At 45.1% G+C, this 26832-nt stretch overlaps 1 protein-coding gene across 1 annotated transcript in view; it reads left to right on the top strand.

Annotated features, from left to right (window-relative positions):
• HERC2 (HECT and RLD domain containing E3 ubiquitin protein ligase 2) overlaps nucleotides 1-26832 on the top strand; it is a 3346202-nt gene that overhangs the window by 536742 nt on the left and 2782628 nt on the right. The window contains 1 exon segment of the mRNA XM_033948978.1: nucleotides 268-446. Within this exon segment, the coding sequence (XP_033804869.1) occupies nucleotides 268-446 (179 nt within the window).

Below are 26832 nucleotides of genomic sequence, written 5' to 3' on the forward strand. Positions count from 1 at the left end.
ACTTACAAATTTACTGCTTAGACTTAGCATGCATTACAGAGGATTAAAAGCTTTATACAGTATATCAAATTTAACATGGTAATCTTGTCCTCTGCACCTGTTACATGTAGTTCATGTAGTTCTTTTTTCTATTTAAGAAGGCAAATTTTTGCACATAGATTTGATTTAGATTTATTTACTATAATTAGCAAATTTATCATCAGTGATACTAAGCAGTTCACATACTGTCTTTTCTACATTTTGAGTTCATCTTGTATATTTTTATAGGATATTGAAGCAAAAAAAGAAGCACAAAAAGAAAAAGAAATTGATGAACAAGAAGCGAATGCATCAACTTTTTATAGAAGTAGCACTCCGCTAGACAAAGACTTAATAAACACTGGTATATATGAATCTGCTGGTAAACAGACTTTGCCATTGGTTCAGTTGATACAGCAGCTGTTGAGGTAAACAGATTCCAAACCTATCCATTTTTTAATGCACAGCAAATTCTTCAAACCTATTTTGTTGTGCAGAAAATGTTTTAACAAGAACTGCAGTTTTTATTTTTTTGTTAACATTGTACTGAAGTTATTTTGGGGGATTGAGTCATGCTTGTGAGCAAAATATCTGGTGGCCCGGGGTCTCCGTTTGTTTGTTGTTGTTAATGCATTTATTGGTATGTTAAAACACATACACACACTTGATTGAATAATTTATTCTTCTTAATTATTTTTAATTATTATATATAGGATGGAAGCACAGTAGTAGATACATGTAACAAGGACAAGATGTTCCAAGGAGCCAATAGCGCCACCTCCATAGTTTTTAGGGTGTATTTCTGACAATCAGAGAACCATTCCCCCCAAAAATGTTGGTGTTGAGTCTCAGCTGTATAGAGAATTTTAGATTTGTGTAAATAGCTATTGTAAAACATATTGAGTGGCTTAATGGATTATGTCCCCCTCTCAGTAGATGGTTCAAGAAAAACAGCTCAGAGCTGACTTTTCTTATTACTGGGGGCTGATGCATTTATCTAACTTCAGCAGATGGGACAGATATGGCCTGGTGCATCAACTATGAATAGGCTGCTCTTGAATAGGCTGTAGGCCCAAATTCCTGTTGGAACATAAAGCAAGTCATGGGGATGTTTCAGGTAACATTCGGATGGGACTATCTTCCCTTATCCCAGGATAAGTAGGCAGCATATTCTCACACATGGGACCACTTCAAAAGTGCATTGTCACATTAAGAGTTTCAGAAAGTTCGCGATAGCCCATACCGTGCATGCGCAAGTGCCTTCCCGCCTGACATAGGCACATGGTCCCATCAGTTTTCTAGTTTCCGCAGAGCTAAGATGTGTTTTTCAACGGCTGTTTAAACCTTTTCTTCATTGCCTTCCCACTCTTGCAGTTTGTGACTTTTGTCATTCTTTTTATTTCTTTCTTTCTTCGTGTGAAAAAAAATATATATTTTTAAAAATTCCATTCTTTTTTGCCTGTGGTGGGCTTCTGGTCCGGCGGGGTCTATAGCCACTTTCATCATCACTTTTGACTTAGCACAAGGGATCTTCCCGTTGATGTCACGCCCATTGACAGGTTTTAAGTGCGCTCGCTGTGCTCGGGCTTTTTCCATCACTGATCCTCTCCACTGGTGTCTCCAGTGCTTGGGACTCAAGCACCGTCCTGAGGTTTGCACTCGCTGCTCCACCTTTCAAAAGAAAACTTTGAAAAATCGACTTCTTCAGCAGCGTCAACTTTTCAGTGTCCACATGGAAGGGGAATCAACATGGACTCCTACATCCACCGACCAAGACGACACCGCAAATGTTTGCATCGGACCTACCCGTGTCAGCTCCGGGATCTCAATACACCATACCGTTGGGAAAGTCGGCTAAGAATCCTTCCCCTACCCATGTCAGCTCCGGGGTCTCAATACACCATACCGTTAGGAAAGTCGGCTAAGAATCCTTCCCCTACCCTGTCCGGGACACAGGTCAAAGTAGCATTGAGTCCAGTTGTGCCGACCTTGCAAAAATCCCAAAAGCAGCGGGTTCTGATTCAGGTGAGTGCCTCGTCATCGGCCTCATCTCCGGACCGAGTTGCGGCATTAAAAGGTACTGGCTAAAAAAAATCAAAGGTACCGGTGCTTTCCCGTAAGCAAAAGATAGATAATTTGCTAAGGGAAGAATTGGGAGAACATTTCCAGCTGTTGGTCTCGACTCCACTTGCGCAGCTGTCGACATCGACTCTCTCCGTGCCAGTCCAGCCTGAGTCTCCACCAACACCGACTACCTCTGACCACCGATATACTTAGGCGGAAATCTTCGACACGGGAGTCAAGCAAGTCACAACACTGCTCCTTCTCTACCCAGACTTCGAGGGAAACCACTCCGGCATGGTCAGGAAAGCCTTCACATAAATCGAAACATCTTGAGCCTTCCACACCAAGCTGTCAACACTGTTCCCAACATACAGCTTCTGTCAAAGATTCTGATCTGTTGGGACATTCAGATCCTATCCTCCCCTCAACCACTGAGGAGGATTCTTCAGATTCTGAATCACGTTGCTCTCCTACTAGAGTCTTTTCTCCTGAGAACCTTTCTTTTTCTAAATTTATTAGGCAGACGAGTAAGGCTGTGGACATTTCTTTGCAAGCAGATTCCAAATATAGCAAGCAATATTTGGAGACTTTGAATTATGACATGCCACCTAAGGACATGTTGAAGCTGCCTCTTCATGCCATCTTAAGAGACACTTTTCAAAAACTTGGAGACTACAACTTTCCATACTAGTAGCTCCTAAAAAGCTCCTAAAAAAAAAGACTCTATATAATGTGGTTTTTCTTCCCAGCTTTGGCAAGCCTCAATTACAATATGAGTCCTTAGTAGTGGAATCTACTCTTGAGAAAATCTTCAGGAGCCAGTGTATACTCATCTGTTGCTCCAGGCAGGGAGGGACGCACTATGAACAAGTTTGGTAGACGTCTCTACCAAAACTCAATGTTGGCGAACCGAGCAAGCAATTACAACTTTCATTTCTCCTACTACTTGAAATATTTGATAAAGTAATTTTCATCGTTCACCAAATACATCCCTTCATGCAGGGTCAAGTCCTTTCTCACTCTTATTTCCACTGCTTTTCAGCTCTAAAAGTATTTGATCAGGTCCACCTATGATACGTTCGAGCTCACATCTCAGGCAGCAGCTATGTCAATGGCAATGCGTCGTCTTGCATGGTTGCGTGTTTCAGATCTCGACGTCAACCACCAAGACCGTCTGGCTAATGCTCCTTGCTTTGGTGACGAGCTTTTTGGTGATTGCATGGACACTGCCATCCAGAAGCTATCTGCCCATGAAACCAGATGGGACACATTGATAAAGCCTAAAAAGAAGCCGAAGGCACCTAGACCTTTTAAGCCTGTTTCGTCCTACCAACGTCAATTTGCTGCCAAGTCCCCTGCTACTGCCCCTCCACCACCTAGAAGGCAGAAGCAACAGCAGCAGCATCAACTGCCTAAGCAGCTGGCTGCTCAGCAAAAAATTCAGCAGCCTTTTTGAACGTGTTCCTAAAGAGCATAGCCATAGTTCCCATTCTACTGCCTCTGCCACAACCCATAGGGGGACGACTTCAGCTTTACATCAATCGTTTGGAGCTCATCACCTCCGATCTCTGGGTGTTAAACATCTTTCATCAGGGTTACGTTCTTCATTTTAACACCCTTCATCTAGATCAGGGGTGTCCAACCTGCGGCCCCATGAAGTATTTTGTGCAGCCCCAGTCAAGGGCGATGCAGTGTTTTCCTCTATCTTGCTGGCTCCCTCCTCTGTCTTGCTGCAGTGTTTTGCGCATTTGTGCAACCCCAGAAACATTTTTTTCGACCATTGCGGCCCAGGGAAACTAATAGATTGGACACCCCTGCTCTAGATCATCCCCCAAGAGAGTCTGCTTCAAGCTCTGCTCAGTCATCTCTTCTGCAAGAGGTTCAATCCCTTCTTCTCAATGCCATCGAGGAGATTCCTCTCAACACCATCAGGGATTCTACTCCTGCTAATTGTTAGTTCCAAAGAAGACTGGAGGACTGTGACCCATTCTGGATCTCAGATATCTCAACAAATATTTTGTCAAGAAGAAATTTTGAGTGCTCTCTTTTGCCCTTCTCTATCCCCTATTGAAGCAGAACAAATGTCTATGTTCTCTGGATCTCAAGGAAGCCTATACTCATATACCGATCCATCCAGCTTCCAGAAAATACCTCCGCTTTCAAGTGAACCAACATCATTACCAATAAAAAGTGCTTCAATTCGGCCTGGTATCTTCCCCATGGGTCTTCACAAAGTGCTTGATTGTGGTAGTCATGACAACTCCACAATCTTATTGCTTAGAAGTTTTCAGTAAAAATCAGATACCAAAATCCACAGAGCAAACAAAAGGAAAATAAAGAAAGAAAAGAAAACGAGTGATCAAGAGGACCGGAAGGGGTATCAGACAACCCGGCACACAAGGATTGAGTGCTGGGGGCAATTCCTCATTTAACCCCACGGACCCTCCACCACCTAATTATGTATTTTTTTATATATTTTTTTGTAATAAGTTTTGCTTAACTGTGTTGCTCATTTCTTGATACTTATTATAACTGTTGCATTGCTACATTGTGTAACAAGTAACCATTACTTAGCTTTAGCTTGCTGATAAAAAATCTTTCCCCTGAACGCCGCGTTTCGATGTCCTTTATCAAGGCGACATGGGGAACTGAAATCAGGAAACACAAAAGAAAAAACAAAACATTATACTCACAAAAAATGAGCAGTGTAAAAATCTAATTCAAGAAAGCATAAATTACTTACTTTTAAGTTTACACTGTATACCACCAACCGGCTGCAAACGCACGCCGAGGCAGACTAACTCTGGGATTTAAATACCCCCCACCTGGACAGCACATCCGGGGAACTCCCTCATCCCCGCATACATTTCTTAAAGGGGCCCTGCCTCAAACTACAGACTGGCTAGCCTATAAATCAGCTTGAGCTAACCAATCAGATGTTTCATTTAACCCTTTGGGGGACATTGAATCTAAAACAAACATCCAACGGAGTTCGCAACGATTGAGCCTCCGGACAGTGTTAAAGATTCAGGCGTTCAGGGGAAAGATTTTTTATCAGCAAGCTAAAGCTAAGTAATGGTTACTTGTTACACAATGTAGCAATGCAACAGTTATAATAAGTATCAAGAAATGAGCAACACAGTTAAGCAAAACTTATTACAAAAAAATATATAAAAAAAATACATAATTAGGTGGTGGAGGGTCCGTGGGGTTAAATGAGGAATTGCCCCCAGCACTCAATCCTTGTGTGCCGGGTTGTCTGATACCCCTTCCGGTCCTCTTGATCACTCGTTTTCTTTTCTTTCTTTATTTTCCTTTTGTTTGCTCTGTGGATTTTGGTATCTGATTGTGGTAGTGGCAGCTCTTTGATCTTATGGTCTTCAGGTTTTCCCTTACCTGGACGATTGGTTGATCAAGGCTTTGACGTCTCAGACCATCTCTTTCCTTCAAACCTTAGACTTCAAGATCAATTTCTCCAAATCATTCCTGCAGCTGACTCAACGTCTCCAGTTCATTGGAGCCATTCTCGATAGTACTCTCATGAGGGCGTTTCTTCCTCCAGATCATCTGACCACTCTGCTACGTTTCTGCCACAGGTGTTTCATCTGGAAACTATCTCTGCGAGGTGCATTATGATTCTCCTAGGCCACATGGCCTCCACAGTACATGTGACACCACTTGCCAAGCTGCATCTTCGCACTCCTCAGTGGACTCTCACTTCTCAGTGGCCTCAGGCGACTGATTGGCTCTCACAACATATTTCTGTAACCTCATCTCTTCTGCAGTCGCTCCACTGGTGGATAACCTCCTCCAATCTATCCAGAAGTCTCCTTTTCCATCTACCTCCTCACTGACGGATGCTTCCCCGTACGCCTGGGGGGCACACATGAATGGCCTTAAAACACAGGGCCATTGGACTTCCACAGAATGCAAATTTCACATCAGTTAGCTTGAACTCAGAGCCATGTACTATGCATTGAAAGCTTTCCATCACATTCTGAGTGATCAAGTCCTCCTCCTTCGCACAGACAATCAAGTAGCAATGTACTACATAAACAAGCAAGGAGGTACGGGCTCTCTTCCACTTTGTCAGGAAGCTCAAAAGATCTGGTTTTGGGTGATAGCCCGCAACTTTTTCCTGAGAGCAGTTTACATACAAGGCGACCAGAATTCCTTGGCAGACAACCTCAGCAGGATTCTTCAGCCTCACGAATTGACTCTCAGTTCCAAAGCTCTTAAACCAATCTTTGCACAGTGGGGCACTCCTCAAGGAGACCTGTTTGCAGCTCCCCACAATCACAAATTGCCCCTGTTTTGCTCCAGACTTTACTCTACTCAACGTCTTGAAGCAGATTCCTACCTACTTGACTGGACGCAAATATTTCTCTATGCATTTCCTCTCCCTCCTCTCATCTTGAAAACTCTATTCAAACTTGAGCAAGAGTCTACCACCATGATTCTCATAGCTCCTCGGTGGCCCAGGCATCATTGGTTTCCCCTGTTAATTCAGCTCAGCACCAAGGAACCAATCCGTCTTCCAACCTCTCCTTCTCTGCTTACATAGAATCAAGGAGCTCTTCTTCATCCAAATCTGCAATCGTTAAACCTGACAGCTTGGTATCTCAGGCTGAATTCAACTGAATTTCATCTTTCTCAGCCTGTTCGCACTATTATCAACGCCTCCAGGAAACTGGCCACTCAACAGTGTTATCAACAAAAGTGGACTCAGTTTTCTTCCTGGTGTCTACTTCATCTTCAGCACGACCCAACTTCTTTATCAGTTGATCTTGTTTTGGACTATTTACTCCTTCTCTTGGACTCTGGACTTAAGTCAACTTCTATTAGAGTCCATCTCAGTGGTATAACAGCTTTTCATGTGCCAGTTGAGGGTAAACCTTTTATGGCTCATCCTTTGGTCTTCAAATTCTTTAAGGGTCTTTTCAATGTAAAGCCACCTATCAAACGTCCTCCAGTAGTCTGAGACCTTAATGTGGTTCTTTTCAGATTGCTGAAGGCCCCATTTCAATCAATGACCACAGCTCATCTCAAATTTCTTACTTGGAAAGTTGTTTTTCTTATCTCGATCACTTCTTCCAGGAGTTACAAGCGTTGGTGACAGATCCACCATTTACAGTTTTTCATCATGATAAAGTGATCCTATGCACTCATCCAAAGTTTCTACCGAAAGTGGTCACAGAGTTCCATCTCAATCAATCCATTGTGCTTCCTGTTTTTTTTTCCTAGGCCTCGTTCTCATGCAGGAGAAGCGGTGCTCCACACACTGGACTATAAATGTGCTTTGGCTTATTATATTGACAGAACAAAGTTTCATCACACATCTCCCCAACTGTTCGTCTCTTTTGATCCTAACAAATTGGGGCATCCTGTTTCCAAGAGAACGGTTTCCAACTGTGTAGCGGCCTGTATATTGTTCTGTTATGCTCAGACTGGACTGCAATTGGAGAGTTGTGTCAAAGCTCATAAAGTCCGAGCTATGGCAGCTTCTATCGCTTTCCTTAGATCTACCCCTATTGAGGAAATCTTTAAAACTGCCACCAGGTCCTCAGTTCATACCTTCACTTCACATTACTGTCTGGAATGGGATGGGCACTTAAGCTAATCTGTTTTGCAAAATTTATTCTCCTGAAAGCCAACTCTCCCTCCATCCCATTCTGCTTAGCTTGGAGGTCACCTATATGTGAGAATATGCTGCCTGCTTGTCTTGGAATAAAGCACAGTTACTTACCGTAATAGGTGTTACCAAGGACAGCAGGCAGATATTCTCACAACCCACCTACCTCCCCTGGTTGGCTTCTTAGCTGGCTTATCTTAACTGATGGGACCGCATGCCTATGTCGGACAGGAAGGCACTCCTGCATATGCGGTACGGGCTATCGCGAACTTTCTGAAACTCTTAAAGTGGCGATGCACTTTTGAAGTGGTCCGTGCCAGGGCTGTGTCGGTGATGTCACCCATGTGTGAGAATATCTGCCTGCTGTCCCTGGATAACACCTGTTCGGTAAGTAACTGTTCTTTCTCCACCCTCTGGAATAAACTTGGTTGGAGATTGAGTTTCCACATCAGTTTGTCCAATATCAGGTGATGGTGATCACTTTTTACTCCTGGTTGGTCTCTTCCCAGACTGTTTCTCACTTTCTTATGGTCTTGGTCAGGGGGGGGTCAAGATTTATGACGCTATCTTCCCCCATTTGTTTCCAGTATGTTGGGGTGGGGGTAGAGGGGACATTTTACAAGTAAGTCATAGCAGTTGAGCATGTTAGTCGCTGTATTTGGCTCAACTTAAGATCATACATCGATTAGGCAAGTGCATTTTTCTGTTCCACCACTTGCTTTCTGTTAAGTTTGGAAGAAAAAGGTAAGACACTTTAGGTAAATAAGTCATAGCAGTTCAGCTTGTCAGCCAGTGCATTTGACTAGCCTTTGGCATGCAGGTGCCAGATATGCAGGAGAGATCTGTGGAGGTTTTCACTTGGTAAAAGAGAAGCTTGGAGTATTGAGTTGTGGCTCACGTAGTGTGCATGAAATAAGACCTGGTCAGCAGGGCCGCCATCAGAAATTTCTGGGCCCCTTACTGAGCAATCCTATTGGGCCCCTCACGCACCCCTTCCTCCCCCCCCCCCCCCCCCCCCGATCCCACCTTCTTCCATGGGCCGAATACACACATACTTTTCTCTGTCGCCGCACTCTTTGACCAAAAGATTTGTAAGCCTGCAACCACATCAAGGTAGAATTTTTCAGCAGGGCCCTAACCTAACCTAAACTAAACTAATCTATACCTATCTATTCTAAACTAACATATGTCTAATACTGAACTAATAACAAACTAACAAACATCTGCATAATAAATAACTAATAAATAATAGTGCTAGTAGCTATAATTCACTTTTGAATGTAAAATCTCAGTTAAGGATTTCTTTTGACCTTTGTAGGCCAGAAGTAGATCACAATTGCACTGGAGGTCTCTGTTGCACGATTAGCTGCTCTAATTGGATACCATCGAACAGAAAAAGAATTCCGATCGATATTGATCAAACGGATTAATAAAAATGTACAAAATTATTTACAATCGATTATTTAATTGATCAGAACTGATTGATCTGACAAAATAATTAATGTGTCTGCTAGCCCTTACATATCTGACCGAGCACATATCTGAACATACATATCTGACCGCATATCTAAACATACACATCTGAGCGCATATCTGAACATACACATCTGACCGTATATGTGAACGCATATCTAAACATACACATCTGAGCGCATATCTAAACATACACATCTGAGCGCATATCTGAACATACACATCTGTATGATCCCATCCTCCTCAGCTTGCCTATAGCTGCATCATGCATGTTAAAAATGTACGATATGTTGATATGTGCACCTTCCTTCCTTCCCATCCATCCTCCTCAGCCTGTCCTTACACATCCACAGCTGCATGTTAATGATGATGTATATGTTATGATGATAAATAAGTGCATATGAGCACATCATTAACATGCAGCTATGGATGAATATATAATGATGTTATGAGTGTGCACCTCTTCCTTCCCATCCTCCTCAGCATGTCACATACAGCATGTTACATTACACATGTACTTTGTGTAATGTAACATGCTGTATATGACATGCTAAGGAGGATGGGAAGGAAGAGGTGCACACTCATAACATTATTATATATTCATGAATCAATCTGATAATCATCACCACCAGGCTATGTGTGTTATGGGATGGAGGAAGAAAGGTGCATGGGATGGAGGAAGAAAGGTGCATGTTTAAATTACGCGGGGACAGAAATCCCACCCGTCCCCACCCAAGTCCCACCCGTCCCCGTGAGGACTCCCACCACGTCCCCACCCGTCCCCGTGAGAAATCCCACCCCGTCCCCACCCGTCCCCGTGAGAAATCCCCTCCGTCCCCGCGAGGAATCCCCTCCATCCCCGCCTGTCCCTATAAACTACAGAATTAGTTATTTCATTTAATTATGCTACTGAATTAAAGGCTCTGGTAGAAACCCATTTAAAAATAAGCAAAAAGACTATTAATTTGGAAATATTAATTGGGAAGAATACATACTTTGTAAACGGGTTTCTACCAGAGCCTCTAATGTTTATAAATTTTTATCAACACAACTAATATACTACTTTATCCTGAAGCAAAAAAAAAAAAAAATAGAATTTTTTTCCTATCTTTGTTGCCTGGTTTCTGCTTTCCTCATGTTCTCATTTAATTCCTTCCATCCATTGTCTCTCTTCTTTCTGCGTCTTCCATTTGCTCTGTTACCGTGCCTCTCCCTTTCTCCCCCCTCCCAAATTGGTCTGGCACCCATCTTCTTCCCTCCGCTCCCCTAATAGTCTGGCATCTCTGTCTTCTTCCCTGCCAGTATCTTCTCCCCATTCTCTCTTCCCCATTTCTTTTCAGTGTCCTTCTCCCCCCCCATCTTCCCCATGTCCCGTCAGCATCCTTCTCCCCCCTCTGTTTTCCACATTTGCTTTCAGTGTCCTTCTCCCCCCTGTCTTCCCTATGTGCTTTCAGCGTCCTTCTCCACCCCTTTGTCTTCCCCATATCCTTTCAGGGTCCTTCTCCCCCCTCTGTCTTCCCCATGTCCTTTCAGCGTCCTTCTCTACCCCTTTGTCTTCCCCATGTCCTTTCAGCATCCTTCTCTACCCCTTTGTCTTCCCCATGTCCTTTCAGCGTCCTTCTCCACCCCTTTGTCTTCCCCATGTCCTTTCAGCGTCCTTCTCTACCCCTTTGTCTTCCCCATGTCCTTTCAGCATCCTTCTCTACCCCTTTGTCTTCCCCATGTCCTTTCAGCATCCTTCTCTACCCCTTTGTCTTCCCCATGTCCTTTCAGCGTCCTTCTCCACCCCTTTGTCTTCCCCATGTCCTTTCAGCGTCCTTCTCCCCCCCTCCCGTCTTCCCCATGTGCTTTCAGCATCCTTCTCCCCCCTCCCGTCTTCCCCATGTCCTTTCAGCGTCCTTCTCCACCCCTTTGTCTTCCCTATGTCCTTTCAGTGTCCTCCACCCCTTTGTCTTCCCCAGTGCTTTCAGCGGCCTTCTCCCCCTCAGTTTTACCCATTTCCCTTAAGCGTCTTTTCTTCTCCACTCCACCTTTCCTCCCTTTCTCCCTCCCTGCCCCTTACCTTTGTGGCGCTTCCCCACCCGACCGACAACAGAACAGGCCCGGTCGGACAAACCTCCCTGCCCTGTAGCCGCGAATCTAAATTACCTTCTTACAGCAGCTGGAGTATTGAAGCTGCTGTAAGAAGGTAATTTAGATTTGCTGCTACAGGGCAGGGATGTTTGTCGGCCGGGCCTGTTGTCGGTTGGTCGGGGGAAGCGCCTCAAGGCTAAGGGGACCTGACCGGCTGTGCACACTCCCCCCCATGGCTGCACCCGGGGCGGACCGCCCCCCCCCCCCCCTTCGGAACACGACTGCCTTTTCCCTACCTGCCCTGCCGCAAGCAGCCGACCAGAAGTCTTTCCGATGTAAGCGCTGACTTCGAAGGAAGAGAGGGCTTTGCTTAAGCCCTCCCTCCGACGTCAGTGCTGACATCGGGAAGACTTCCGTTTGGCTGTGTGCTGCGGCAGGGCAGGTAAGGAGAAGGAGAGGAGACTATGCTTGCGACCCTGGGGGAGCCCGGGCCCCTGAATGCAGGACTGGTAGTACTGCCCTGATGGCGGCCCTGCTGGTCAGCACTCCTGATCAGCAGCCATTTTATTGCCACTTCACATCAAGTAATATATTAGTGAAGCATATTGGGTTTTTTATCTCCTCCTTTTCCTGAAAATTGGGGAATTTTGTTAAAGCTACACATTTACCTTATGGCATGGCAGAATAACTCTAGTTACCTGAGTTTATTTAAAACACTTGTAGCCTGCATATCAGCCATCTATGTGGATAACGATACAAACATAATTAAATCAAAACATTACACACAAACAGAACTAACAGATTATTAAAATAACAGCATACAATAAACAACTTACATCCGCCTTGAACCGCAAGGTAATGGTGGAATAGCAATCACTAATGTAATGCAACATATGCCTTAAAATAAAAAGCCAAGCAGTTACAAGATTACAAAGTAACCAAATTTGAAAAGGCAAGTCGAAAAAAAATAGGTTTTCAAACTTTTCCAAAATGCCAAAAAATCAGAGGTCATTTTTAGAGTTCAGAGTTGGGTCAGAGTTATTATTTAAACAGGCAACTTGCAATGCATATTTTTGCTCCCATCTCATCATTCTCTCTCCTGTACTAGTAAGTCTGGGTTAAATTACATATTAAACTTCCTGAGTTTTCCTACTTTGGCAGTCCTTTTTGAGCCTTTCTAGCCTTAATCTGTGTCCCTGCATGGAAGGAACTACAGGATCACCTTGGCTATGTTTGGAGCTTTAGAGCAGGGGTGCCCAATAGATCGATCGTGATTGACCGGTAGATCGCCAAGGCAAAGTGAGTCAATCGCAGAGCCCATCCTGGCTCCGTGATAGACTCACTTTGCCTTGACGATCTACCGGGCTGATCAGCCATCCTCTCCCCGATGGCAATTCTGCCATCGGAGAGGAAGTTCGGGCCAGCCAACCACTGCCTGGCTGGGCCGGAACTTCCTCTCCGATGACAGAATTGACGTTGGGGTAGAGGAATGCTGGTCGGCTCGACGCAGGGAAGCAGGGAGAGCTTGGGGTGGCGGTGGCTTGGGGGCCTATTCCCTGATTCCGGCGGCAGTGGCTTCGGGGAGGGCAGGGAGAAAGAAAGAAAGAAAGGGCAGGGAGACAGAAGGAAAGAAGGGAAACAGAAAAAAAGAAAGGGGGCATGAAGAGAGAAAAAAGAAAGGGAGGCAGTGAGAAAGAAAGGGCAGGGAGAGAGGAAGAAAAAGTTGGAGGGAATGAAGTTTGGAGGAGAGGAAGCATACAGGCTGAAAGAAGGGAAGAAAGATTGGATGCACAGTCAGAAGAAGAAAGTGCAACCAGAGACTCATGAAATCACCAAACAACAAAGGTAGGAAAAATGATTTTATTTTAAATTTAGTGATCAAAATGTGTCTGAATTTATATCTGCTGTCTATATTTTGCACTATGGTCCCCTTTTACTAAACCACAATAGCGATTTTTAGCGCAGGGAGTGAGAGCAGCGGTGGGCATTCAGCGCAGCTCCCTGCATTAAAAACTGCTATTGTGGTTTAGTAAAAAGGGAGGGGGGTATATTTGTCTATATTTGTATGATTGTTACTGAGGTGCAATCATACAAATGCATAGACAGTGCATAGAGTCATCTGCCATGACCTCTTTGGAAAAAACCCGGAATAGGAATGATAATTAACATTTTCTCTGTGTACAGTGTGTTTGTGGGTTTTTTTTTATTTTATTGGTAGATCATTTTGATTTGGTCATTTTAAAAGTAGCTCGCAAGCCCAAAACGTTTGGGCACCCCTGCTCTAGAGCATAGCACTGTAGCTAATTCATCAGGCAGAGGGAGATTACCTCTTCTGAGTGGAGTTAATGTCTGGGAGGTTGTGTTAAAGGAGCTGGTGACCCTTACTTTCTAAGGCAGTGGTAGGCAAACTCATTAGTCAAAAGAGTCAAAGATCAGCAGTACAAATGATTAAGATTTCTTTTGAGAGTCATACCCAGGGCCCGCTTGCGCTACTACAGCTGTGTCAACCTGACTGACACCTCGCTCGCCCGCATGTAGTCAAAATCGATTCGTGGCAGAACCTAGAAAATGACACGGGGGAAAAATTTGTCCCTGTCCCTGCAAATCATCTGATCCCATCCATACAAGCCTCAAATAGTTTTATACTGAACTTATTATATTAAAGTATAAAAAGAAATAATATTCTGTACAATTGTCAATTTATAAATCAGCATCTTCTTCCCACTCTCTTTTTCCTTCAGCGTCTTCAGCCCACTCTCTCCACTTCACTTCAGCGCATGCACATTAAAACAAGCAAACAATTTTATATCATTTTCATTCTATTCATTCACAGAAATTAAAGTCTAAATAATGCCAGTCACATAACAAAACATGATTTTACAAAAATAATTCCCTATACAGTCAAGCCTGCAAGGGGATTACTAGATGTCTTTCAGCAGTTCCCCTCCCTCCCCCTTACCTTTGTGGCCAAGTCAAAATGATCTACCAACAATAAAACTTTTAAAAACACAAAGCACACTGTACGCAGAGAAAATGTTTATTATTTATATTCCGTGAGTTTTCAAAGAGGTTAGGCAGATGACTTTATACAATATCACATCTGTAACAACTATACAAAAATAGACAAATATACCCCCTCCTTTTTTACTAAATCGCGATAGTGTTTTTTAGCGCAGGGAGCTGTGCTGAATGCCCCATGCTGCTCTCGATGCTCATAGGCTCCCTGCGCTAAAAACCGTGATTGAGGTTTAGTAAAAGGGGGCCATAGTACAAAATATAGACAGCAGATATAAATTCTCAAAACGGATACATTTTGATCACTAAATTGAAAATAAAATCATTTTTCCTACCTTTGTTGTCTGGTAATTTCATCAGTCTCTGGTTGCATTTTATTCTTCTGACTGTGCATCCAATATTTCTTCCCTTCTTTCAGCCTCCTGTATGCTTCCTCTCCTCCAGACCTCATTACCTCCCCCAACTTTTTTTTTTTCTTTCACCCTGCCCGGTTCTTTTTTTCTATCTCTCTCTCCATACCCCTTTTCTTTCTGTCTTTCTCTCTTCATGCCCCCTTTCTGTCTGTCTCCCTGTCTTTCTGTCTCCCGTCTCCCTTCTTTCTTTCTGTCTCCATGCCTCCCCCTTTCTTTCTTTCTTTCTTTCTTTCTTTCTCCTTGTCCTCCCCCAAGCCACCGCTATTGGGGAACAGTCCGCCACCACCGCTGGGGAATAGACTGCTACCACCACTGCTGCCATCGGGGAACAGGCCGCCAGCAAGTTCTGAGCTCTTCCTGCTTCCCTTCCCCGTAAAGAAGACGCTGAAGCACCGGGCCGACCAACCTTCCCCACCCAACGTCAATTCTAACTTTGGAGAGGAAGTTCTGGGCCAGCCAGGCAGCGATTGGCTGGCCCAGAACTTCCTCTTTGACATCAAAATTGACATCGGGCGGCGAAGGTTGGTCAGCTCGGCACTTCAGCGTCCTCTTTATGGGGAAAGTAAGCAGGTTGGGAACCCCTGCTCTAGCTAGCTGAGCCGCGAGCCACACTCAAGTGGCTAAAGAGCCACAGTTTGCCGACCACAGTTCTAAGGTGTGTCTTAGGTGGGCTATATGAGACAGTAATAGTCTGTAGGGGAATCATAGGCTCTCTCTCCCGTAAACCCAAGTGCTTTTTGCTACATCTGTGATAGCTGGAGATGCTACTTCCCTTTATCCTTTGGCCACACCAGATTCTAGCTTTAAATTGGCTGACTGAAACTTTATGTGAAGAAAAGGATTTGGTGCTGAGTCTTTATATTTAAAACCCACGATTGAAGGGAAGCATAGAATTCAAGAATCTCCCATGCTAGTAATATTTGAGAAAATTTGATAGACCCTGAATGATTTTCGAAGACCTGGACTGGACTGGATGGTATACATCCCAGGTTATTAAAAGACCTCAAACATGAAATTGCTGACCTGCTGTTTGCTAAAATCGTCTGTAGTACCTTAAGATTAGAGGGCGGCTAATATTACGCTGATTTTTAAAAAGGGTTCCAGGGGAGATTCGGGAAATTACAGACCAGTAAACCTGACTTCAGTGCCGGGCAAAACAATGGAAACAAATATAAAAAAATAAAATTGTGGAACACATAGTCGGATATGATTTAATGAGACAGTCAGCCGAGGGAGATCTTGCCTCACCAATTTGCTTAACTTCTTTGAAGGTTTAAATAAATATGTGGATAAAGGTGAACCAGTTGATGTAGTGTTATCAAGATTTTCAGAAAGCTTTTGACAAAGTTCCTCATGAGAGGCTCCTGAGAAAATTAAAGAGTCATTGGATAGGTGGCAAAGTTCAGTTGTGGATTAGGAATTGGTTATCGGATAGAAAACAGAGGGTAGAGTTAAATGGTCATTTATCTTAATGAAGGAGAGTAAACAGTGGAGTGCCGCAGGGATCTGTACTGGGACTGGTGCTATTTATCTTATTTATAAATAATCTAGAAATTGGAATGACGAGTGAGGTGATTAAATTTGCAGATGACACAAAACCAGTGTCTCTCAAACTGTGTGCCAAGGTACAGTGATGTGCCTTGAAGAGATTCCGGGTATGCTACGAGAGATTCCAGAATTTTACTTTATTTTAAAAAATTCCCTTCATATATATACACTAGACTAGATGACACATACGTCGCATACGCAAGAGTCTGTCAATGTTATGAGTGTCTGCGTGCATAAGGGTACAACCGCACGGACATGCATCATTCTTTCATGTGATTGGTTCTTGAAAACTAATGGCAAGTAATTTTATTTTTATTTTTTATACTATAGTTATCCTAATTTGAGCAACAAAGCAATCAAGGCTTTGTTACCGCTTGGATCTTCTTATCTTTTCGAACTTGGATTTTCAGCTCTGCCAGAAATTAAAAAAAGAGAACTTCAGATGGTGGATGATGAAATGCGTGTTTGCTTGTCAACTATCAAACTTCATTTTGAGTTAATTTGCACTCAAAAACAAGCACATCCATCACATTGAGTAGCCATTCTATCTACTTTAGTTTCACCGTTGTTACAATTACCCATACATAGCTTAAAGAACTTTAAAAATATAATTCAAATTTAATGTTTTGTTAGTTTTGCAATTTTATCATTTTAATTATAATGTGCCATGAGAAACATTTGCTTGTTTAGAATGCCAGAACTAAAAAAGTTTGACAGATACTGCACTAAACTGTTCAAAGTTGTGAAAAGCATGCAGACCTTAGGAAATTGGAAGACTGGGCGTCAAAGTGGCAGACGAAATTTAATGTGAACAAATGCAAAGTGATGCACATTGGGAAGAATAACTAAAATCACAGTTACTAGATGCTAGAGTCCACCTTGGAGATATCGCCCAAGAAAAAGATCTAGATGTCATTGTAGACAATACGATGAAACCTTCCACTTAATATGTGGTGGCAGCTAAGGAAGCAAACAAGATACTAGGAATTATAAAAAAAGGGATGGTAAACAAGACAAAGAATTTTACAATGCCTCTATATCACTCCATGGTGCGACCTCACCTTGAGTATTGCGTTCAATTCTGGTCTCCTTATCTCAAGAAAGATATAGCAACTCTAGAAAAGGTTCAGTGAAGAGCGACTAAGATGATAAAGGGGATGGAACTCATCTCTTATTAGGAAAGACCAAAACGGTTAGGTCTCTTCAGCTTGGAGAAGAGATGGCTGAGGGGATATATGATTGAAGTCTACAAAATGCTGAGTGGAATAGAATGGGTACAAGTGGATCAATTTTTTTCATGCTGTCAAAAATTGCAGAGACACTCAATGAAGTTAAAGGGAAATACTTTTTAAAATCAATAGGAGAAAATATTTTTTCACTCAGAGAATAGTTATGCTCTGGTACGCATTGCCAGAGGCTGTAATAAGAGCAGATAGTGTAGCTGGTTTTAAAGACAGGTTTGGACAATTTCCTGGAGGAAAAGTCCCTAATCTGTTATTGAGACAGACATGGGTGAAGCCTCTGCATGCCCTGGATTAAAGAATGACACGGGACAAATTTGTCCCTGCAGGAACTCAGTTTCTCCCTCACGTCCCCATAAGTTTTGTTGCTTTCCCTGTCCCATTCTAGTAAGCTCTGCCATAACTGCACAAAGGTTCAAACATTTATGAATTAAAAATGTTTGAGGCTTGTGCAGATGAGGACAGAGCTTGCAGGAATGGGGCAAGGACAGGAAAATAACTCCCTGGGACAGGACGGGAAAATAAATTCCTGCTGGAACTTGGAAAAATTTGTCCTCGTGTCATTCTCTTACTTGGATTGGGAGCATGGGATGTTGCTACTCTTTGGGTTTTTGCCAGGAGCTAGTGACCTGAATTGGCCACCATTAGGACGGGCTACTGGGCTAGACCCAGGAAGGCTATTCTCATGTTCTCTTTCTCTGCACACAGATGCAATACTGTTTTAAAGATAACTTTCACAATGTCACCGCCTTGTTGACATCCTATCAAAATATGCTGGTTTTAAACTCTTTTTTCCTCAGCAACAGCAGCAGATGAATCTAGAGACTAGTGGGGGTAGCACCCATCTACCAGCAGGTGGAGATAGAGAACTGATTAACAGGTGGACCTATTGGTTGGTACTCTCCCTGTATCTTCAGTATTCTCTATCTCCCAGCAGGTGATGTTCGCTGTTCCACAAGCTCCTGGATTCTGGCTGGTTTTAGGTTTATTCTGCTGTTGAGAATTTTTCTCTTCAGTTATACTGGGGTGATTGGTTGTGCAGTGCCGACTTTAGGAGTCACACCTGGGCCCCCCAGGTCCCTACTCCACCCTCCTCTCCGGTAGATTGAGGTTTCTTGCTGGTCTTCCGTGTTTTCTTCTTTCCCTGCAACAAGGCTTACAAAAAAAAATCAACAAAGACCAGTGTGCTGCGGCTGGAAGGTGCTTTGCTATCAGTCCCAGACTGCAATTACCAGCCTTAGCAAAAGGTGGACTCGGGTGAGAGTGGTTTTCTTTCTGTTGCTTGTGCTGGTTTTCTTGGGTCTACTGTGTGGTTGCTGGGGTTGTGCCGCGGGGTTTCTTTTGGGTAGTTGCTCGGCAGTTGTAATGGTGGCTGAGGCGGTTAAGAGGTGTTCCTGCTGTGGGAAGCAGCGAACACAGTTGGGCCTCTGTGCAGCGGGTTGCACAGATGTATTGGGGGAAGATGTGCAGATTCCGCTTCAGTGCACGTCTGTGGCCAGACCGGCGGTCAGCGGCGTTGCTTCCTTTGCAGGGCAGATTTTGGGGCAGGAGAAAACTTTTGCTCTGCAGGCTCCATTGAATCCGGTGGCGTTTTCCCCAGAGTTTGTAATGTTTGCACAAGGCTTTTTTAATGCAAAGCTCTCAGCCTGCATAGCATTTGGACTGTTCTTTGGACCAGGGGTCGGTCCTTCAGGCCGGTGGTCCTCCTCTGGAGTCTCAGGCCCTAAGAGACGCAGGGTGATGCCTATAGATGGCGGTGACCCTGCTTCAGACTTCATCTTTTTTGTCTCTTCCAGATTCTCTGGAGGTCGGGGAGGTGGCGGATTTGGAGCTTGAGGATGCGCTGGCTAGGGAAGTGGATCCTAACCATGCTCTGTCTCTTTCATAGAGAGGAATTGCCCTCCTTTATTACCAAGGCACTGCAGGGCCTTAATATTTCTCAACAGGAGGCTCCCGCATTGGGCTCGGCTAAACCTCTTATGGTTGGCACTAGAAAACCCGCAAAAGCATTTCCGGTGCACGAAGCGATGCTGGAGCTTATTTCGGCGCAGTGGGACACGCCGGAGGCTGGTCTGAGGGTGGCGAAGGCTATGCGCCAGTTGTATCCTGTCTCTCAGGACGAGCTTGACAGATTTAAGAACCCCAGGGTGGACGCTTTGGTGGTTGCGGTTACCAAGAAGACTACCTTGCCGGTTGAGGGAGGTATAGCCCTCAAAGACATTCAGGATAGAAAAATTGAATCTTCTCTCAAGCTGTCCTTTGATGTAGCGGTGGTTACCTTGCAAGCAGCGGTGTGCAGTTCCTATGCGGCATGGGCTTGCCTACATTGGGCTCAAGGTATGGCAGATAAGAAGATGGAGACTTGGGTGCCTGTACCGTCCAATTTTCCGGATGTGGAAACAGGTCTAGCTTATATGGCGGACACCCTGTATGATATTATTAGGGTTTCGGCAAAACAAATGGCTCTGTCTGTTTCTCGACATTCCTTGTGGCTCCGTCACTGGGCGGCGAATGCGGCTTCCTAGCTTAGACTCGTGCAGCTTCCTTTTAAGAGTCGCTTGTTATTCAGAGATAATCTGGTAAAGGATTTTGGGGATACCAAAACGCAGCGGTTACCGGAAGATAAACCTAAAGTCCCGTTGAAGGCATTATTTGCCAGGAATCGTTTCCAGGATGTCAAGAGGTATCGGCCTGGTAAGCCGTCCTTTCCGCCTTCATACGGTTCTTCCTATAATTCTAGGCCTAGGTTTTCGCAAAAGAATTCCTTTCGTCCTGCAAAATCCCAACCTGCTCAACCAGTCCGTACGCCGGCCTTATGCTATTCCCAATGACGGATTGTTGGCTCCCTCCATCGTTACCATAGGGGGTCGATTGTCTTCCTATCTGACAGAGTGGGCCAAGATAACGTCCGATCTGTGGCTATTGGACATTATTTGAGAAGGTTACAAATTAGAATTTTCTTCTCCCGTCCCAGATTCTTTCTTGGTCTCCCCGTGTTCGGAGGTGGCGAAAAGGGAATCGGTGCAAGTCACCCTTCAGGTTGTTTTGGAAATTGGGGCAGTAATTCCCGTTCGTCCGGAGGAAAGGGGGCAGGGAAGATATTCCATTTATTTCGTGGTGCCCAAAAGGAGCTCGATCGGACCCATCTTGGATCTCAAGAAGGTCATTCGCTTCCTAAGAGTCAGGCATTTCCGGATGGAGACAGTATGGTCGGTCATTGCGGCTGTGCAGCCGGGGGAATTCCTTACGGTGCTCGACCTCAAGGAAGCTTATCTGCACATTCCTATTTGGCCCCTGCATCAGAATTATCTGTGATTCGCGATCCTTGGCCAGCACTATCAGTTTCAGGCCATGCTGTTTGGATTGGCCATGGCTCCTCGTACGTTCTCAAAGGTCATGGTGGTAGAGGCGGCTTTCCTTCGCAAGGAAGGGATTCAGGTACATCCTTACTTGGACGACTGGTTGATCTGGGCGTCTTCCAGGCAGGAGAGTTTGGCAGTAACCCAGAGAGTGATCTCGCTTCTCCAATCTTTGGGGTGGGTCATCAATTTTCCAAAGAGCTCCCTTACCCCGTCTCAATCGTTGGAGCATCTGGGGGTGCATTTCAACACACGTCTGGGGAAGGTGTTTCTACCCAAAGACCGGGGAGTGAAGTTGCAGTCGCGGCTTCGCCTGCTTCTCCATTCGCCCAGACCGAGGGTTTAGGATTATGTGCAGGTCCTGGGGTCGATGGTGACGACTCTGGAGGTGGTTCCCTGGGTTCGCTTCCATATGAGACTTGTTGCAGCAGTCCCTTCTCTTCCAGTGGTCCCCGGTGTCTCAGGACTACAATCGTCGTCTTCAGTGGACATCTCCTGCGGAACTCAGCATGCATTGGTGGCTCAGCGAAATCAATCTGTTCAAAGGAATGCCACTTGCAACACCAGATTGGATCATAGTTACAACGGACGCCAGTCTGCTGGGATGGGGAGCTCGGTGCATTCAATCGTCAGCGCAGGGGGTCTGGTCTCAGGAGGAGACTCAGTGGTCGATCAATATGCTGGAGTTGACAGCGATCAGGCTAGCGCTTCTCGCGTTTCAGTCCATGATTCGGGACCGTCTGTTGAGGGTCTTTTCGGACAATGTAACGGTGGTAGCTTATGTCAACCGGCAAGGAGGAACACGAAGTCCTCAATTCGCCAGTGAGGCTATGGTGCTGCTTCAGTGGGCAGAGGTTCATCTTCCTCTTCTCTCGGTGGCGCACATTGTGGGGCAGGCAAATGTTCAGGCAGACTTTCTCAGCCAAAATTTTCTAGATCCCGGGGAATGGGAACTCTCTACTCAGGCATTCGACCTGCTTGTTCAGAGGTGGGGTCTTCCGATGATAGATCTCATGGCCTCATCTCAAAATGCCAAGCTGCCTCGGTTCTTCAGCAGACACAGGGAGTAGGTGTCTGAGGGGGTAGACGCGTTAGCTCTACCATGGCCTCCGGGTTGTCTCCTTTATGTGTTCCCTCCTTGGCCGATGATAGGTTGGGTGTTACATCGCGTAACTCGCTTTCTGGGCACGATGATTCTGGTAGCTCCAGATTGGCCACATCGACCTTGGTATGTGGACCTGATGCGTCTATCAACAGGCGATCGGTTGGCGTTCCCTGTGACTCAGGACTTACTCACTCAAGGCCCAATATGCATGGAAAATCCGTCCCACTTTGGTCTTACGGCCTGGCTCTTGAAAGGTCGCGGCTGAGGCGTAAGGAATATTCGGAGCTGGTTATTTCCACTCTTCTTCAGGCCAAGAAGAGGTCTACTTCTGCCTCGTATGCTAGAGTCTGGAGGGTTTTTGATTCCTGGTGTTAGGCTTGGAGTCTATTGCCCTTCAAGGCTTCTCTCTCTTCCATCCTTTCCTTTCTTCAAGATGGGGTTGCCAAGGGGTTGGCCTATAATTCTCTTAAGGTTCAAGTGGCCGCTATAGCTTGTTACAGAAGCTGCGTGGCTCGTTCTTCCCTTGCGTCACAACCTGATGTGGTTTGATTTCTAAAAGGGGTGCAACATAATGTCACACTCCCTGTACTGGATTCTGGAAAGCTACCGGGCAGTGCAGAAAAACAGAACTCTGGCTTGCCTTCAAAAAGTTGAAAGCCCTGCTGGTTATAATAATGTCAGGAAAAACAAAGTCAGAACAGCATAGTTCTCCAAAAATAATAAGGCTTTATTCAACACAACTTCATTGTGTTCATCAATGTAGCTGACCAATGTTCAAAATTCAAAACCAAAAGTAAAAACAAACACACAAACAGTTCAGTTGGCTTGGCTACTAAGTCAGCACAAGGCTGGACAAACCCTTTCCTCAGGGTAAGTATTTATCAGTCTCTCACCAGTTTGTTCCACACCAAGAGGAAAACAATAATTGGTAAGTTTGCACTGGTTATAAAGGTCAATTTGTCCTGATAAGCACACTGTGCCTGCCTGGGTTTAAACAGTCTTCCCCTACCAACTCAAGCAAGCTGGCGGGGGTGGGGAGTTGTTGAATCCACTAAACAAAATTGCCAGAAAATGGCCCCACATTCCCAACCCTTAGGATCTTCTGTGGATTCAGCCCCACAACTCCCACTGAAACAATCAGCGGCTAAACTCTCCCCAGCAAAAGGGAAAAAAACCCCACAGTTCACAGTCTTTTCCAACAGGTAGAAGTTCTCTCCTGAGTTTAGCGAATCTCACCCACACACAGCCAGCATTAAGTCCTACATTCATCAAACACAATGCAGTTCAAAAAGGAAAAAAAAAAAACCCCTTAATTTTCCTCCATGCAGACTTCCTCAGGTTCCAAGGCAATGTCCATGGCTTCCTCTTGCTGTGAGCAATCTGGCAGGCTTGCCAGTGGGGAATCATCCAAATCTCTCATCTCAATCTCATTCCCCTGTTTGGACTCTGGAGCACCTGGCCATGTGTCTCCTTCATCTGCTGGGTCAGGACTGCCTCTCCTCAGCTTGTCTGGCTCTCAGAAAGCCACGCCCTAACCTGAGTGGGGGATGGGCAGGCTTTTGCTATTGCTGAGTCTTCTGCTGCTCAATTAACTTCAACAGGTGAGTGCTCAAAGGGCTAAGAGCCTGTCTCCTAGGTTGTGCTTTACTGGGAGCTACTCTAGGCTTAGAGGAGTGAGTGTTCTCATCCTGCTCCCCCTCCTCCCAGGGCTCCTGCTCTTGGGCACTCTCATTGGAGACAGAGTCTTGTTGCCTACTAGTAGAAGAGCTGCTGCATTGATCAGCTCTCTTCAAGGATAGGTTTTTTGTCTTTAAAACTGGAGCAAGATGAGCTGCTGTGCTGGGCTTGTGACAATATTCGCCCCCCTATTAAGAAGGTATGTCCAGAGTGGAGTCTTAAAGTAGTCCTTGGGGGGTTGCAAAAGCCTCCCTTTGAGCCTTTGTTGACAGCAACTCTGATGGATGTGACGTTGAAAACGTTTTTTCTTGTCGCAATGGCTTCGGCCAGGCGGGTGTCTGAGTTACAGGCGTTGTCTTGTAGAGATCCCTTTTTGCGTATTTCGGATTCGGGGGTTTCGTTTCTTCTTAAAGTGGTATCAACTTTTATGTTAACCAGTCTCTCTTCCTTACAGCCTTCCGGAAAGAGGATTGGGGGGAGAAGTTCTCTTTGTTGTGGTTACTGGATATACGTAGGATTCTTCTCCATTATCTCAGACTTACTAACTTTCGCCGATCAGATTACCTCTTTGTGTTATTCGCGGGCCGCAACAAGGGTATGGCTGTGTCTAAAGCTTCCATTGCTCGCTGGGTCAAGGAAACCATTGCTTCTGCTTACTTGACTTCAGGTAGGCGGTTGCCTGACAAGCTGCATGCTCATTCCACTAGGGCGATGGCTACTTCTTGGGCTGAGTCCTGAGGTTTTTCTTTGGAGGAGATTTGTCGGGCGGCTACTTGGTCTTCTAAGAATACTCTTTCTAGGCATTACCGGTTGAATGTGGCGATTCGTGTGGAGGCTGCTATTGGTGCATCGGTTATTGCAGAGGCGGCGTTTGCTTCCTACCCTGATTGAGGATTGCTTTGCTACATCAAACTAGTCTCTGGATTCATCTACTACTGTTGCTGAGGAAGGAAAAATTATGTTCTTACCTGTTAATTTTCTTTCCTCTAGACGCAGCAGATGAATCCAGAGCCCCTCCCTTTCTGGCTGTTGGATCTCGGTTTCGGTTTTCTGTGTTCTAAGGTTTTGTTATGGTTGGTGGTTGTTCTATTGTTGCCTTTTGCAAGTTCTTCTGGGAAATAATTTCTTTACCTGTTGCCATATTTCTTGTTCCGACTGCTTGGGCAAGGAGCAATACTGAATACAGGGAGAGTACCAACCAATAGGTCCACCTGTTAATCAGTTCTCTATCTCCGCCTGCTGGTAGATGGGTGCTATCCCCACTAGTCTCTGGATTTATTTGCTGCGTCTAGAGGAAAGAAAATTAACAGGTAAGAACATAATTTTTCCTTCTGACCAGTCCAGAGTTAGCAATAAAGACCAAACTCTCCTAAACTAAACTAAATTAAACCTTAAGTTTATATACTGCATCATCTCCACGGATGTTGTGGAGCTCGGCACGGTTTACAAGAACTTAAAATTTAGGAAGAGAAGGAAAAAAAAAGGTTTACATAAGAACATAAGAATGCCATTGCTGAGTCAGACCAGTGGTCCATCATGCCCAGCAGTCCGCTCACGCGGCGTCCCTCTGGTCTAAGACCAGCACCCTAACTGAGACTAGCCCTACCAGCGCACGTTCTTCTTCAACAGAAACTTGTCCAACTTTGTCTTGAATCCTTGGAGGGTGTTTTCCCCTATAACAGCCTCTGGAAGGGCGTTCCAGTTTTCTACCACTCTCTGGGTGAAGAAGAACTTCCTTACGTTTGTACGGAATCTGTCCCCTTTCAACTTTAGAGAGTGCCCTCTTGTTCTCCCTACCTTGGAGAGGGTGAACAACCTGTCCTTATCTACTAAGTCTATCCCCTTCAGTACCTTGAATGTTTCGATCATGTCCCCTCTCAATCTCCTTTGTTCGAGAGAGAAGAGGTCCAGTTTCTCTAATCTTTCGCTGTACGGCAGCTCCTCCAGCCCCTTAACCATCTTAGTTGCTCTTCTCTGGACCCTTTCGAGAAGTATCGTGTCCTTCTTCAGGTATGGCGACCAGTGCTGGACGCAGTACTCCAGGTGAGGGCGAACCATGGCCCAGTACAGTGGCATGATAACCTTCTCTGATCTGTTTGTGATCCCCTTCTTTATCATTCCTAGCATTCTGTTTGCCCTTTTTGCTGCCGCCGCACATTGTGTGGACGGCTTCATCGACTTGTCGATCAAAACTCCCAAGTCCCTTTCCTGGGAGGTCTCTCCAAGTACCGCCCCGGACATCCTGTATTCGTGCAAGAGATTTTTGTTACCGACATGCATCACTTTACACTTATCCACGTTGAACCTCATCTGCCATGTCAATGCCCATTCCTTGAGCTTGATTGTCACGTTGCAGATCTTCGCAATCCCCCTGCGTCTTAACTACTCTGAATAACTTCGTATCCTCCGCAAATTTAATCACCTCGCTCGTCGTACCTATGTCCAGATCATTTATAAAGATGTCAAAGAGCACGGGTCCAAGCACCGAGCCCTGCGACACCCCACTGGTGACGCTCTTCCAGTCCGAGTGTTGTCCATTTACCCCCACTCTCTGTTTCCTATGCTCCAGCCAGTTTTTAATCCACGTGAGTATTTCACCCTCAATTCCATGGCTTGCAATTTTCTGAAGTAGTCATTCATGCGGAACCTTGTCGAACGCCTTCTGAAAATCCAGATATACAATGTCGACTGGATTGCCCTTGTCTATCTGTCTGTTTACTCCCTCAAAGAAGTGCAGCAAGTTCGTCAAACACGATCTGCCTTTGCTAAAACCGTGCTGACTGGTCCTCATCAACCCGTTTCCATCAAGGTGATCAATGATGCTGTCCTTTATCAGTGACTCTATCATCTTTCCCGGTACAGAGGTCAGACTCACCGGTCTGTAGTCCCCCAGATCTCCCCTCGAACCTTTCTTGAAGATCGGTGTAAGATTCGCTACCTTCCAGTCTTCTGGAATCTTTCCCGATTTGATCAACAGATTGGTTATTAGTTGAAGCAGTTCAGCTATGGTCCCTTTCAGTTCCTTAATGACCCTCGGATGGATGCCATCCGGTCCCGGGGATTTATCGCTCTTAAGCCTATCAATTTGCTTACATACCTCCTCTAGACTGATCTTCAATCCTGTCAGCTTTCCGTCTTCGTTTCCAGCATATAGCCTGATGGGTTCCGGTATGCTGTGTACATCTTCTTCGGTAAATACAGATGCAAAAATTGT

The sequence above is a fragment of the Geotrypetes seraphini genome, chromosome 6, assembly GCF_902459505.1.
Source record: "Geotrypetes seraphini chromosome 6, aGeoSer1.1, whole genome shotgun sequence".
In the NCBI taxonomy this organism is placed as follows: domain Eukaryota; kingdom Metazoa; phylum Chordata; class Amphibia; order Gymnophiona; family Dermophiidae; genus Geotrypetes; species Geotrypetes seraphini.